This window comes from Bombus affinis, chromosome 12 (genome assembly GCF_024516045.1).
Source record: "Bombus affinis isolate iyBomAffi1 chromosome 12, iyBomAffi1.2, whole genome shotgun sequence".
Lineage (NCBI taxonomy): Eukaryota > Metazoa > Arthropoda > Insecta > Hymenoptera > Apidae > Bombus > Bombus affinis.
Window position 1 is genome coordinate 5,687,867 of NC_066355.1, and position 15,485 is coordinate 5,703,351.

Genomic DNA, 15,485 nt, shown 5'->3' on the forward strand with positions numbered 1-15,485 from the left:
AATTTTTAAATTCGCCACGAAAACAACACATCACGCGGACCCATGCAGGGATGATATTCTGCACATAGTTCTCGTTCGGGGGATCACCGTGTTCACGGATAAGCGGTGAACGTACCAATCGACGCCTGTGGAGCATGCTCATCCGGTGGCATTAGTTTGTCTGCAATTAAAGCGAAATTTCAGGGCAAAAGGGTTCGTTGCGTCCTGTTTCCGAAATGAAACGACGAACCGGGTGCGAAGGCACGGGGACACAATGGGACGTAATGAAACGGTCCTCCTGTTGTAACCTATCGGTCGAGGTCAAAAGAAAAGAAATATTTTCGCTGCCTCAGTGCTTGACAAAGTATTGTTGCCATGTCTGCTATGACATGGCTGTACTCGAGGTTTTTCGAGTCGTTAGCACGGATCCAGAACAATATTGATTACCAGTGCTGGTTTGCATTTCGTTCCTGATGACATGTATTTCAATAGCTGTGACGAATGTTCGTTTTCCATGGTGTCCGTTAGAGATGGATCGCGAGATGGAAGCTTTAACTTCGAAGCAATATTGCGCGATTCCAGAAAGCTAGATTTATGACTGCGCGGCTTTGAAAAAATTTCTTTCTCGACAGGGGCGAATATCGAGAATGGTACGCTTCAAATGGAACATCATGGCGAGTCAGAAGTTTTGGTAACATCGAATTTTTCGACAGACTTCCCTGGTCTGTCAACTGACTGGACGAAATATTTCTGATCGTTTAATTTAATGTGCCGTCGCGGTACAATGCAAATTTCGTGAAGTTAGACGAGAAAGTAATGAAGTCACAAATTATATGCAAAATGACGTTAAAGTTAAGTCAACCGGAATTAGTGAGGTTCTCTTTCGTATCAACGAAATGAGTTCATCTCTCATTGAATGTCCTTAAAATCTTGCTTTTGCGTCTCCCCTCTTTCTCTCTCTTTCTCTTCCTCTCTCTACTGGTTGAAAATTAATTACTCACTGGTAGGACCTGCAAAAACTCGTACCGTCCATCTATAATCCTATCTTCGTGCGACGGTAATTTATTATCGACTGTCGTCGACAAACGCAGTTTTCAGGCCATATATTGTAATTATGAAAATTAGTACAAGTTACCGGCGAACGTTTCTCATTTGTCGTCGCTTAAAATCATACTTTCGTTTCGTGTATGTTTCCCGAGGAATTTGGTTCGCCTTGTGGCAAATAGGTGAGAAAGGAAAACAACGAAACTGTAGCGATTTCAATTCCAAGAAAATTATGGAAACGCGTTCGGATCGAAAAAACATCGAGAAGGTTTCCCGTGTTCTGGTCGGATATAATAACACAAGGAACGCGAGGGAAAACGCGATACAGATGGAATGTGATATTCGCTTGGAACGTCTGGAAGATGGTGAAAGAAAAATATAACATCCCTGTCAATATTGATTTATTAGGAGAGAGGCAGAGTGTTCAGGAACTTCAACTTTGGTCGCGAATGGCCAACGTCGCCTGAATATCGTCGAACAGTTCATGATAAACGACTATTGATACCAGAGTGATCGTTCTCTTTGAAAAATTTCTAGAATAATACCTCTCGACTTGTCCGCTACTTGAATAAAACGATCGATAATATTAATCTTACGTGATACAACGTTGCTTCGAGTAAAAATACTACGCAAATATAACATAATACACGATTAATAAATTAGAACGGACAATTTGCTATTGGTAAAGTTTTCCGAGGGATTATGTACTGCAGAGATATATCACTTGGAAAGAAACAAGTCACTGACGCGAAAACGATAAAAGAAGAACGAAAGAGAAATCGAGGCAGGAATTTCACCCGGGATACACACTGATGTCCACGTTATCGTTTCCTTAGATTGTGCAACGTGGTTTATCCCGGCCACTAGAAACCTGAACTCACACATTGACTCGCCGCATCTCGACCGGAGATGGAAGAAATCGAAGGGCACCAGGCTGTAATTTCCGGTACGTCCAGCTGAAGTTGAAAAACAAGAAAGAAGAGAGTTTACCGGGGTAACAAATTCCGGATTGTTTCGCTCTCCGTCACCCTGATTGCTCCATTATTTCTCTGGTAGTTCTGTCCTCTTTGTTATCTAAGCAGGGGATCACGCTGTCGTGACAAAACTCCATGAACTATACGATGAAACCTTGTCAAAGTGTCATACCTAAAATGTATACAAACAAACGAATATATTGCATAAATACCTTCGAATCACAGATGATGGTGGAAGTAGAGCGATTGACAGTCGTGCTCGTTTCAATGCATTGAAGAATTATCGAATCCAAGTGAATCCAAATTCGTGAAAAGCATGGAAATCAGATCATTGAAGTTAAAACCTACCAAGAGAGTACAAGAGTTATCGAACTCGTATCACCGTATCAAAGTTAACTCCAAAGCCATTTGAAAACCACTGAAGGTTGTGGAATACGTGTTACCAATGTATCTCTCCTTTGAAAATAAATAAAATTCGGTAAATAAATGACATTAAAATATCTTTCGACCTTTAGAAATACAAATTAAGCACGTTAGTTGGCAACTGAAAAAAAACCAATAGGCTTCCATCGCCATTTAATTAACCGTTTCTCCGTCAACTACTATCCGAAACTATCTATCCGAAAATCATTAAAAGCTGTTTGCGAGCCAGGTCCGGCCCGCAATTAGATTTTCGCTCGGCCTCTCGTAGGAACACATCCAACCATTCGAAACCTGTAGACGGCTGATTCTGCCGTCACGTTGCACCGGACTAATTAGCGTCGTGTGATACCGCCTTTGATCCCTGTAAATTGATAATGGCACCGTATCACCCCTTGCCCGTTACCGACAGTGAATTCAATTCTACCTTTTTCGTCCGTTCCCGACCTCGTCCCTCTTCGCCAGGTTGCGCCCCCGTGGCCACGGCCCTGTACTCTTTTCGACGTCAGCCCCAAAGGACCCGAGCTCATACATATACTAGCTAACAGGCCAGTTTTCTATTTTCTTCGCCCTCTGCCTTCGTTCGCAAGCCTCAGCCCCGTTTTCGCGTTCAAAGCTCGTCGACACGTCGTCTCTCTCAAAGCGATTCCCTCCAAAAGAAATCGCTTCCGGCGAATCACGCTCGATCCATCCTTTTTTTCTAGCCCCTTTCTGCTGAAATTTAATTGACCCTTGCCAGTCGATAGAACGAAGAACAAAGGAGTAACATTCGGGTCGTACATTCTATTAGTTATTACCCAGATCTGATCTATGGACTCTGGAGGATAGATTAACTGTCCGGTTAGTGATCTTCGAAATTGATTCTACGTTTCTTCGGTAGGTTATCGAGAGAAGGATTTAGGTGTTCCTCTTGGACGTTAATGACTCCATAGGGGTTGATGTAATTTATTCGCAGGTCATACACTTTGCTTCTGTTTCAAAACGTTATAGCCAACTTTATTTTGAGAAGTTTCAAAGACTTATTCAACTTCGTATCTTTATTGACTTAAGATTTCTTTGGGCTGGCAAGTTCAGCGCTCGAAACTTTATTAAAAAGGATGATGTATTTACAGTGGTTCAAAGGGAAAAGATTAGAGACTTCGTCATCGTGTTAGACTTGGATAATGGAAAGGTTGGATTTACAAATTATTCTTACTTAAATTCCTTGATCAATATGAACAAAGGTAGACATTATAGTATGAAGTCCCTGTCTGCCCTTCTCTACACACTTTCCTTTCTTTACTTCCCTTTCTATTCTATATCCTTCCTTTTTCTCCTTGCTTCTGCAGCCTTTGCATCCCCTTTTTCATTTCCTCTTTTCATTCCCCCTCGAATCTTTCGACCTTCCATTATCTTCTAACCTTTCTCATCTCCAGTTTGAAGCGATGAACACATAGTGTATACGTATAGCAGCTAATCTTCGTCCGCAAACTTTACGTATCTATATAAAAATATTTGCAAAAAGATTTTACATATGTATATTTGCCACATGAACCGTGACCTTCGCAAGGTTAAATCAAACCAATGTGGAAGTTGAGGCGGAAAATAGAAGTACAAAAGCTAAGCTTGAAGTCTAATAAAACCCAGCCCTGGCAACATCTGGCTCGCGCCTCCCCGAAAATAAAACAGTGACGGATGCTTTCCCCCATCTTCTGCCGGTGCATTTCATATGCGCCCGGAAACCCCGTTTCTTCTCACGCTTTCCGCTAGCGTCTCTTTCTTTTTCAACCACTTCTGACGCAGCACTGCGGGTCACTGCAAAATAAAGGGAATAAGAGGAAAAGGGGCACGAAGAAATGAATTCTTACCACATTCCTACCGAGAACACTTGCTCGACGAGTCCCTCCTTGTTATTACTTCTTTGATCTGAAGACGGTGAATCGAGTTCTACCATCAGAAGGACACTTAAAATAAATTTATCCGGAACACCGCCACCAGCACAGTCTCGATCGGACGCTTAAATGGAACTTTTTGCGCGGACCTTCCATCTGGCTGAATGAGCAGCGATCGTTTCGATTCAATTGCACCTGAAAGTGAAAATTTCTGTTTAGTAGTGAAAATTCCCCATACAACTGTTCGTATTATTTTTCATTCGATTCCAAGTACAATACCACGTCATCGTTCTTAATTAATCTCTTCGTCTCTCCTCGATTCTATTCATAAATGAAGTTAAAGGAGAAGCAAAGCTGAACCCAGTTTGCACTCATGAACGCTACGAGCATTGTTACAGGGCGATAACTCTTTCAGGCAGCGATACAAGTTTAACTGACAGTGTTTCGCGCTGCGTAAAATGCCGAATACAGCTCTCGGGACGGTTCAACTTCCAACTTTCCATCGGGACAAAGTTCCAAGAAGGGCGTCTCTTCTCAACCGCGAAAACTTGCAACTAATTCCCTCCAGGGTGTGTCACCTATACGCAACGAGTGACAGACTGGTGTTGGTATTTTTAAATTCCTGAACTATTCAACTTCGACGATAGAATCTCTTTTTCAGTGTTCTCCATTTCCTCGAATCGCCAATGATACCAACAAATTGTATCAAGTTGTCCATAGCGATGACTAAAACGAAAAGAGTGGTACAATGCACTTTGCATTGTCGGTCAATGCGAAACGAAACCGTCTGCCGTTACTAGAGCGTGACTACTAGGGTGTCGATAGAATTAAAAGAACAGATAGAAAGAGAGGAAGAAAGAAGAAGCAACTAGAGATACAGAGCACAAGAAAAAATGAGTGTCACGACGATGCAGCCTGTTCGTTCCTATTTTTCATTCTCTACCCTCTCGACCAGGCTATGCCGGAAGAAAAGAGAAACAAAGACCAAGGTGGCGTTCGTCGAATCACTGAAACGTCTCGCGCGTTTGTTTGATTTCATTCGGAACCAATTGATTTGTTTGCGTCCATTTCCACCCGGGCAACGTTATTTCCACCTATCGAATGTGAAACGCGAAGCGTTCCGTTGAATCGTTCGGAAAACTGAACGCGCTCGTGAGATAAATTCCGACCGTTTACGCCGAGTCTCCACGGTCTCCCCGGACGTTTCCAGGCGAGACGAACTTTACGGTTCACGATCGACGAGGTATCCGACACTGCGGTAGTCGCTTGTTTCGAAAACTTAATTTTCTAACGGTGTATTTACTGTAACCGACTGCAAACGAAAATACAGCCATCGGCTGCGGACGCAAATTTAGAAGCAATGGAATATTTTAAGAAATATTTTTATCACAAAGGACGATAATAATGTATTGGGAAATTTTAATAGAACACGTTGATTACTTTGCTTCGTAATTGAAACTGGCGGCGACCACATTAATCAACTCCATAAATTGAAATGCGGCAAAGAGCGATAATGTCGCAAGAATTAGTTTTTTAAAACTTATCTTGAATTTACAACGTTCGTAAACGAAGTAATTTGTTCTAGCTCAACGGTAATTATGTGGACAAATGAAACGATGTAGTCGATCTCAGTTTTCCTTCTGAGAGATTGAAAACTATCCTACGATGAATACCTATTAGGAGCATTACTGTCATACTATGTGCAGTATGTATTATACATCAACAATGAAAATGAATAGCAATCAATAATTATGTCTCTATATCAATAATTAACTTCTGTATTTAATAATCGTAAAAACCAAAAATCAGAAATTCGACATTTTCCATTTTGCTTTTCTCATTCTATAAAACTTCGATCTGAGAAATGCCAATTTTCTCGTGAACAAGAGAACAGAATTTAGCATATTTCTTATTTACCAATTCGATGCACTAATGCGCCGCGAATAATATTAAACATGGTTGCAAAACCTTCCTCAAGGGGATGAGGCACGCACTTAGAACCACACATTAGGGGTGAAAAGCAGCTCGAGGCTTTACTCCCCCACCCCTTTTACTGAACGTCGCGTCGACCGGAGAACCTTTACCTATGAAGCAGATGGAAGGAATGCTCGAAAGCAATGCGCGAAAGCAAATCTCTACCAACGATAGATGCATTTGCAGAACGACGTAGTTGCAGCCTTCAAGGGATTAAATGGCGGCACGAACAAGCTCATGGAAATTCACACGTGGAAGCTTAATTTTCGGCAAAGATGGTAGAATACACTATGGTGATTACCGTAGAATTCATACGGAATATGTGATAAGGAACTGGTGGAACTGTCAATATAGAGATTGAATAATGAAATGGAGCTATTCTAGGTGAATCGTGTACAGTGATAATGTTACACAATGTTACACAAAGTTTCCTCCAAAGCGTCCTTAAATCGCTATACCGTAGTATATCTACAAGAGAAAATATTTCACTCTAGGATTGATTACGTAAGAATTTATTAAGGTAGCCAGTGTAGCGGCACTCGACAGCAAACTTCCCAACGGTTTCTGTCCCGTGCCTCGCTACACAAGGACTCTACCTTTCGAACAGATGATTGCCAGATGTCGATACACTCTCACCGAATATTTACAGCGAGCCTAAGGACCCGCTATGAATCTTAGGATTCACGCAGCTAAGATTCTCTAAAGGGACAAATAGTCTTTGTCTCAATAGTCCCTACACATACCACCCACTACGGGAAATCTGTTTTTTCTCACGTACGACGCTCCTCGCTAGCAACTTTCTCTCAAGGGCAGTTGTCATCCCTTTCCAACAACCAACTCACGATTTAGCCAATTAACAACGACGTCCATTTCCCTCACTCTCTGAACTAACACTTTTCTCAACGAATCCGATGATCCCGTACCCTTAGACACACCCAAACACAGTTTTCCTAAGGAGCATCATCGCGACACAAATTCATTCTGTTCTATCGCGAGTCGCGAGGCAAGTTGGAAGTCGCCTATCCGAATTGTCCGTCCGCAGTCGTACGTAATAGCGAATCTGAATTCCTCGACATCTGTGCAATCGTCTCGACTTGAACCACCGCGTAAAGTATCGCGCCGAGCTTGAACTTGTAATCTTGAACCGATAATTGTACCGTACTTTCCGTACTTTAGTGTATACCACGGACACAAGCAAATAAACTGTTATTGTTTAACAATATCGAGTGATTCTTCTATACCTATCACGCTCATCACCTCACCGGTTTGACCATATTTTATAAAATGATGTTTTCTACCTCTGTTACTAAATTCGTTGGTAATTTGTGATGATGAAATTAATTTCAAGTTATTTTGAAACCCATAAAATAATTACAGAAGGAACTATTCCGAAAATATACCAACTCCGATTCCGAGTAACCGCTAAATAAAAGCAGAGTTGATGTGACTTGCTGAGTTATGTAAATGTTCAGTGATGTCTTTTAAGGAAAGGAGAAATATACCTATTTAAATGAGCTATTTATTAATTCAACGTGTATCCGCATAATAAATGTATTCTCGTGAGATGAAGCGATATATTTTTAAAACGCAAATTATAATACACGATGAAAGAAAGGACTGACAAAGGGGGTACGGTACGAATTCATTTACATCAACTATAAAATATTTTATTGCTTAATTAATCGGTTATTCTCTGGTATAAATCACCATAAAAATCAAATATCGCTAAAAACTATCTAAGTCACAGTAGAATTAATTGCATTGTCACAGATAGCACCACAAAAACGGTAATATATTAAATGGCATTAAAGATAAAATGCGTGATTTTTCGAATCACTTTTGCAACCATGCCCATACGCAATAACGTTTCTTCTTTTCTTATACTAGTAAGTAAAACCGTAGTTCATTTCCTTTCCTCCTCCGTCTCTCTCTCTCTTAAGATTGCAAGAAAGGAAAGTAAATAAACGACAAAAATTAAGTATCGTGAAAGTATTCACTCGCAAGAGATCCATTGCACGCGTGGTTATTAGCCAATTAAAATTAACATTTTTTTTCAGTCTCATAACGACATAATAGTCAATACGATTACTATTATCACGAAAATTAACTTCGCAAGAACAATTCACCGTATTCCGTTCTTAATTAATAGTTGATCCCATAATGGTATTGATTGTCAGCAAGGCCTGGCATGAGGTTCCTCAGTCTTTTTTAGAAGCAACCTTTTATTGTATGCACTCATTCCTCAACTGCGATCGTAAGATCTTCCCGCTCGCATTCTTCGGTATCTCATTTATGAAGGTAACTCCTCCTGAAATTATTACAAATTCACGTTCGATTACCTTACATTATCGATCAGGTAAATAAGAAGTACAATATTAAACGAAATTTGTATCGTACAAAAACAATCAAAAACAGGTTGAACGTAAAATAATGATAGATTAATAGAATATATGTAAAAAATTCTACGATATTATTTAACTACTTAAAAAGCTTACTTTATGTACTGGAAAATTTACATAATATGACAGGAAAAAGATGGATGTATTCATTGGTACGTTAATCGTTTTTATATACATGACATCACAAATTGCATTCTGTTTCGCATTAAACGTAAACTGAAAAACTTTACCTCGCAGCTGTTTGTATTCTGACACTTTGCTTTTAATGAAATCTTTAATGTCATCCTCAGTCACTTTTGACCCTTTCCTCGTCACTACGAAAGCTTTTGGTACCTCACCGCACCTTTCGTCCGGCAGACCGATCACAGCTGCCTCCACGACGTCTGGATGCGATCTTAGTATAGCTTCCATTTCAGCTGGTGGTACCTGACGCAAAATTTTAAATCGATAAAGGAACGAGATTTGAAAAATAAGCAAATTGGTGTTTTTTATGAAGAAATGAACGCTTAAGAATATATTAATAAAAAATATACTAATAAAGTTTGTATCGTACAGAAAACATATGGCATAATGCATGACTCAATACTTTGATCCTGGAAGATAGAAAGAATTAGTAAAATGTAATACGCTTTATATAACTATAAAAACGTAACTGGCCTTACGTCAATTGGAAAAATTAATTGGAAAAATTTCTATGAATACTACGTATATATATATAGTATGTATGTACTATGTAATTATATAAAAAAATGCAATTGTTCGATTATCGAAATTACATAGGCGACAAAGTAAAAGTTCTGTAATACAACCAACTTAATATTGTTTACTAGTTCCATACATTTTATACACAAAAGTACGTTTGATAGTACATATGAATAATGATAAATGGTAGTACTCGAATTTTTCGACAGAGTCACAAAATTTAGTGAAATAAAAATTAAGTCATGTTAGCGTTACCGTAGTGATATATCTTTTCTTATTTACATGAACAATGATTGGCATGTATGAGTATGGGATGAGTGGAAAATAGATTTAATTGAAGCTTTTTGCGAATATCTCGGAAACTAAGATCGAGCGACGGTGACATAGATAGGGAAAAGTTGTCCAGAATGATAATCTCGATAACATATTTCAAACGTATTAGATTAGGATTACCAGGTAAGGAAGATTGATATATTATCTACTAATTCTATGAATGGAGGTATCATTTACCTGAAATCCTTTAACTTTAATTAACTCCTTCATTCTGTCCGTGATAAAGAAATCGGATTCTTCGTCATAGTAAGCAATGTCCCCGGTTTTCAGCCAGCCATTCTCGACGATCATGTCGTTCGTGGCACTTTCGTTGTTTAGGTAGCCTTTCATAACATGAGGCCCCCTGACCCATATTTCACCGACTTGACCTTGTTCAGAAATATCTTCTTTCGTACTTTGATCGACTAATCGTACCTCGCAACCAACAATGTTTTTTCCGACACTTCCTGGTTTCGAATCACCTACATCCAAGGTAACAACTGGCGAGGTTTCCGTCAATCCATATCCTTGTTGAAAGAAATTAAACAAATGATAAATATTTTTTAGAATTTCGACTTTATCAAAAGAAGTTCAACTTTAATGAAGCACGAAAGATTCGGGAATAGAAATTTTAGGAATTAGAGTTAAAGTCTTACCTTGACAGAGTTTCAACTGATCGGGGTTTAACTGATACCTTCGATAGAAATTTTCTACGTCCGTTTGTGATAACGGAGCCGCACCACTGATAAAGTGATGCATGCTTTCGTAAACGTGTTTCTTAATATATGTACAAGAGTTCAAGAACAGAAGTATCGGTGGGACTATGTAAAGACCTGTTACCTGTGGAATAAAGTACACTTGAAAACATTCCTGAAATATATGTTGCCAAATAAAAGATATATTCCAACAGAATTCTCACCTTGTGTTTCATTAAAACGCTAACAAATAGTTCTGGCGTGAACTTTGGAACAGTAATTAATTTTGCACCGGAGGCGATACGCGGTAACACCATGCCGTTCAACCCGAAAATATGGAAGAAAGGTAATATTAAAGGTAATACTTCTTGGAAGTCGGCTGCAAAAATAATTAATCTCGTCAATGATGCTTGATATTAAACGAACAAATAAGTTTACGATACTAAGATGATAAGCAATAATAATAAATAATAATAAACGATGCTTACCCGTTGTAGTTTGCCACATTTTCTCTTTGCACGTCTGTTCCACCATTTGCATGTTACTGACTAAATTATTATGCGTCAACATCACTCCCTTTGGCAAGCCTGTCGTTCCACTGGAGAATGGTAAAACAGCCAAATCGTTTGGTGACATTTGATAACTGGTTATAGGCGGTAACGTTTTGCCACGTGCAATGAGATCCTATAAAAGTTTCATTATCTTGAGCCAATGTTCAACTCGTACCGATTATACCAAACGGTTTCCCGCCTACGAATTCGAATTCAATCAATTTATCCGAGGTGCTCGACACTATGATCAATTTTAGTCCTCACCTTAAACGGCACGGTACCATCGGGAATAGGTCCGCTACCATCTTCGATAACCACCAAGTGTCCTCCAGATGCGAGGATATCTCTCGAAGCTTGGAGTACGATCGGTGCAATTTCTGCCACTGTAATGACCGCCTTCGCGTTCGCAATCTTCAGTTGCCTCTGTATTTCATCTGTTTGATAATAGAAAATAATTGAGAATGATTTGCAGAAAGAGAACAGAAACAGAATTGTTAACAAAATTATGTTGATCAATTCCTTTTTTTTCCACATATCGAATAATTTAATATGCAAATACGTTTTACTGATTATGCGCACTTATCTGAATATACCAGCGCAAATGTATATTAAGTAGTTAATTTCTTGCTGAATCAGTAATGAATACAACTCACCAGACGTATAGGTAGGATTCACTGTAGTAACAATAAGATCGGCCTCTAGGATACCGATAGTACCTAAAATCGCTTCCGGATAATTGGGCGATATCAAGGCCACTACGTCGCCCTTTCTCAAACCCATATTTATCAAACTTCTTCCGATATAATTAGTTGCGTCCTTCGCTTCGCTGTACGTATACTTTCTTCCGGTCACCGAGCACTCCTAATATAGTAACATCGATTGCATTAGAGTCATCGAATTAGCATAGAAAATTACTATTTGCATCATTTTGAAATGTGTAGCTACTAAAAATTATCCTAATCAGCAACTGTTGCAGCTGTGTTGTAACAATTAAAAGTCGTTTGTTGTAACTTGATCATATTCGTATGAAACGAACATAAGAACGTAAGCGCACTACGCGCCGCTCTTCAAGAGTTACTCGTGCTTATCGTATTTAATTATTATTATCGCTCTCACAGACCACTGTTGTGACTTATAACAGTAACAAAGAAATTGTTCCATTCTTTCACTGCTCTAATAAAGAGGAGAAAGAAAGAAATTGTAATAATTTGTTTATAATATTACCAGCGCAATATTGTTAGCGAATTTCGTAGCATTTCTCCAGATGTATTCCTGAATGAGCATCTCGTTCGGCGTGAACTCGCCGAACGGCGACAAGAAAATCTTTTTTCCATTTTCATCCTCCATGATCTTCTGTCGCGCCAATGTAGAAGTGCGTCTCGCGAACTGGTTTGCAACTTTCGTCCCGCTCTCCGATATCTGGCTTAGTCTTCGAGCACAACGAAAAATTTGCCTGACGCCCGTCATTATTTGCACGCAATATTTTATCCTAGTCTCCCAATAATTTGTTAATAGTTCAATAGTAACACTTTAACGAACTGTTAGCAGTTTATGGGATCACGTCGAACGGGTACGCTCTGGAAAAGAGATAAAAACGATGACAATTGAATCGCATAAAAATGATTTTTTAGCTGTGGAAATAACGTGTACCGAGTAAGGCACGCGGTTCAATGTGGGTCAACTGATTTGACGTTAAGAGGAACGAAGACGCAGAACGTTGAAAGTAGAAATACTTACAACGACAACATAAATCGCGTAAACATCTAGATCGAAATCTTATAACTATACGAAACGATTACAGAAGTTAATAAAATTTTAATCCGGACAACATCATTTTTTCCTGGTAATCCATATATTCATGATTAACAAGCTTCTTCCAGGAAGTCCTTCGAGGTGACAATCAAGATATCAACAATAATGTATAAATAATTATGCCAGTTTATTGATTGCATCATCATACACCGATGGGACAAGTTACGCTGCGACGAACAGACCGAATGTAATGTCTGTAAGAATGTCTGTGGAATAACAAACGGACTACGTTAATCAGTAGATTGAATTGTTTGCGACGGATCAAAGGAATCTGAATTAATAGAACGACAAACTGCGAGTGAAGAATAAGTAGAAGATCAAAGTACAACATGGTTATCGACATTTACACACTTCATCTAGTTGTTATCTTATTCTCAGCCACGCGTAAATATAGCGGCTCCTTCCTACATTATCGCGGTAAATCGAGGAACAGTCTACCAAATGACTTGCAGTTGTCGAGTATGACTCTGCTTCATTCAACGTTGTCTTACACAATAAACTGTTACCATCGAAAAAAGTTATCATTTATAAATTTTCACAGTATTAAACACTAATCACAGTATTAAACTAGATATTAATGAGCGCTCAATTTGTTCGTAAACAAGCTCTCGGAGAATCAAAGATGATATCATTGGTATCGTACCGCATATCGCGTCGGTTGAAACAGATTGTGTGATAAGTCGATGTTAAATGTTTCGATCGAGAGACCATTGAACTTTCTCAAAAGTACGAATAATCCTGCACCGTCTGAAGCTTCTACACCTACGCATTTGGAACGCCAGATGGTGCTTTGGCCTCGAATAACATTTTGCGATAGCTTCCTGAGGATGAACGTTCGTTCGCTAGGCATTGGCGGCGACTCAGACAGACAGAGATTTAGTTTTCGCTATCTTGCGTTTATTATTCGTTACGAGCAATAGCAAACTTACGATATCACGATAAAACGGATGTTGAGCCTCTTGTAAACCCAGGAAACGTTGCCTTCGCGACGAATGCAAGTACGCGATAAACATCCGTTTATGTCAAATACATTCGAAACACTTGATCGACCGTAAATAAAAATTATTCGAAACTAGGTACCGTCTAACTTTTGACCAGATCTATGATCTCGACGCAGAACTAAGCGTGTTTACAATTTTCATCGATCGATCGATTTTTACTCGGCTGACCTGTTGCATAGGAAAATCCGATTTCTGATTTCACTTACTTTTATGCAAGTAAAATCGCAAACCGGTTTTCATATAGTGGATGTCTTTTGTTTCAATACCGATCGCGATCGATTAAGAAGGGGTCAATCCAGCGTCGATAAAATACACTTGTCAAACAGAGAAAAACATAGGAAAACGTGCAAACCTTGATGATCTTCTTGAATACACGGTGTAAATGTTAGTGCGTAGCCGTAGGACTCGAGTCGTTGTTGTCGGCTTAGACGTGATGTATTTGGGAAAAGTCGCAATACCGCGAACCTACGAACGACACAGAACTGGCGAAGCTTACTCAACTAACTGACTTTCACTGACAGACTACGAGTTTCTGTTGCAAACCATTTAACTTCTGCCCGCCTGTAGATACGCCATTCCCCCACCCAACACTCTAGCAGAGGAGGCGTGTACAGGGATAGTTATTTGTATGCGAAAACTATAATGACGCTTTCACGAACGACTGTATTTTCAGTACACTTTGCTCGATTGCAAGTAATTGATTCTGTCATTATGATAACATCCGCAACGCGGACGCGTGTGTTCACGAACATCGATTAATGTTCTTCCCGCTTTCGACGGTGATTTAAATGCAATAAAATTTAGTCGATTAGTTTGAGACAGACCTACTATTTATTGTTAGAGTGATAACTAGATATCAGGTTCCTCTTATCGTTCTGGCAATTATACCATAACTACATTCACATATATGAATATTTACATTAGACTGAGAATATTTATGTTAAGACATATAAAACAGTAGAAAATCCACATGATACTCGCGGATATATAAATTACTCAGAGTGTTTATTACAATATTCACGAGTATTCGTTCAATTAGATTATAGAAAGTATTAATTTACTTTGAGGCATGAAGTTTGCATATATTATGTACAATACTTGTTACGCTTTGGTCGATGTTACATAATCAAAATGAACTGATCTTACCATTCGTATTATATAACCATACTCCTGTGGAATATAAAGGTGCTAAACATCGTGGTATGGCGCTGTACGAAATTGTCAAGGGAAGAATAAGAAGAAAATTCACGTCGGTATTTCCGACGGTTTGAACCATACAGAGACCAACTTGGACTTTGTATCTAAAAACGTCTCCCCTCTTGCCATCTAGTGACGGGATTCCGACCTTTTAGCGCTTTATCGTTCGTTGACAAAACGAACACCCTATAGGTGAGCCTTAGGCAAATAAGCTCGATACATTTATTTCTGAATATAAGACAAAGCAATTTGATTGCTAATGCAACAGCATCTAAGCGTCGATGACCTGGTAACGTTATGTTAATCGATGAGAATCACATTTTTTCATTGTTTCAACGTCGTCTGTATTTAACTCCAACTATTGCACCCGGCACATTGTCGAGGGGTCGATGCGTCGGCGCGTCGTCATCGACGCCGACTCCAACGTTGCGTCCAGGTCCGTACGACAAGTGTCGTGAAATACGTGTCAATAAATGTGAAATATCATTCATACTTATATCTAATACATCTACATTTCAAATTCTTAATCGCAAGTCATTTCCTCCATAAGCATA

The 15,485-nt window shown here is 39.2% G+C and overlaps 1 protein-coding gene across 1 annotated transcript; it reads right to left on the minus strand.

The window, feature by feature from the left end:
• Window positions 1-7,907: 7,907 nt before the first annotated feature.
• LOC126922548 (uncharacterized) lies at window positions 7,908-14,259 on the minus strand. The gene is made up of 10 exons (XM_050735241.1): window positions 14,087-14,259; window positions 12,146-12,498; window positions 11,575-11,782; window positions 11,186-11,355; window positions 10,859-11,054; window positions 10,595-10,749; window positions 10,332-10,515; window positions 9,874-10,202; window positions 8,892-9,087; window positions 7,908-8,570 (listed from the first exon to the last, which is right to left on the minus strand). Exons 2-10 carry the CDS (start codon window positions 12,386-12,388, stop codon window positions 8,485-8,487), a joined length of 1,767 nt encoding a protein of 588 aa, XP_050591198.1. The 5' UTR covers window positions 12,389-12,498; window positions 14,087-14,259; the 3' UTR covers window positions 7,908-8,484.
• Between the last annotated feature and the right edge of the window lie 1,226 nt (window positions 14,260-15,485).

What these genes read in the sequence shown, in the direction of transcription:
- LOC126922548 (XM_050735241.1), bottom strand. Translation starts at nt 12,388, where the DNA reads ATGACGGGCGTCAGGCAAATTTTTCGTTGTGCTCGAAGACTAAGCCAG. An exon ending in ATGGTACCGTGCCGTTTAAG is followed by an intron (nt 11,055 to 11,185) that starts GTGAGGACTAAA and finishes AAACTTTTATAG; the next exon opens with GATCTCATTGCACGTGGCAA. An exon ending in AGAATACAAACAGCTGCGAG is followed by an intron (nt 8,571 to 8,891) that starts GTAAAGTTTTTC and finishes TAATAATTTCAG; the next exon opens with GAGGAGTTACCTTCATAAAT.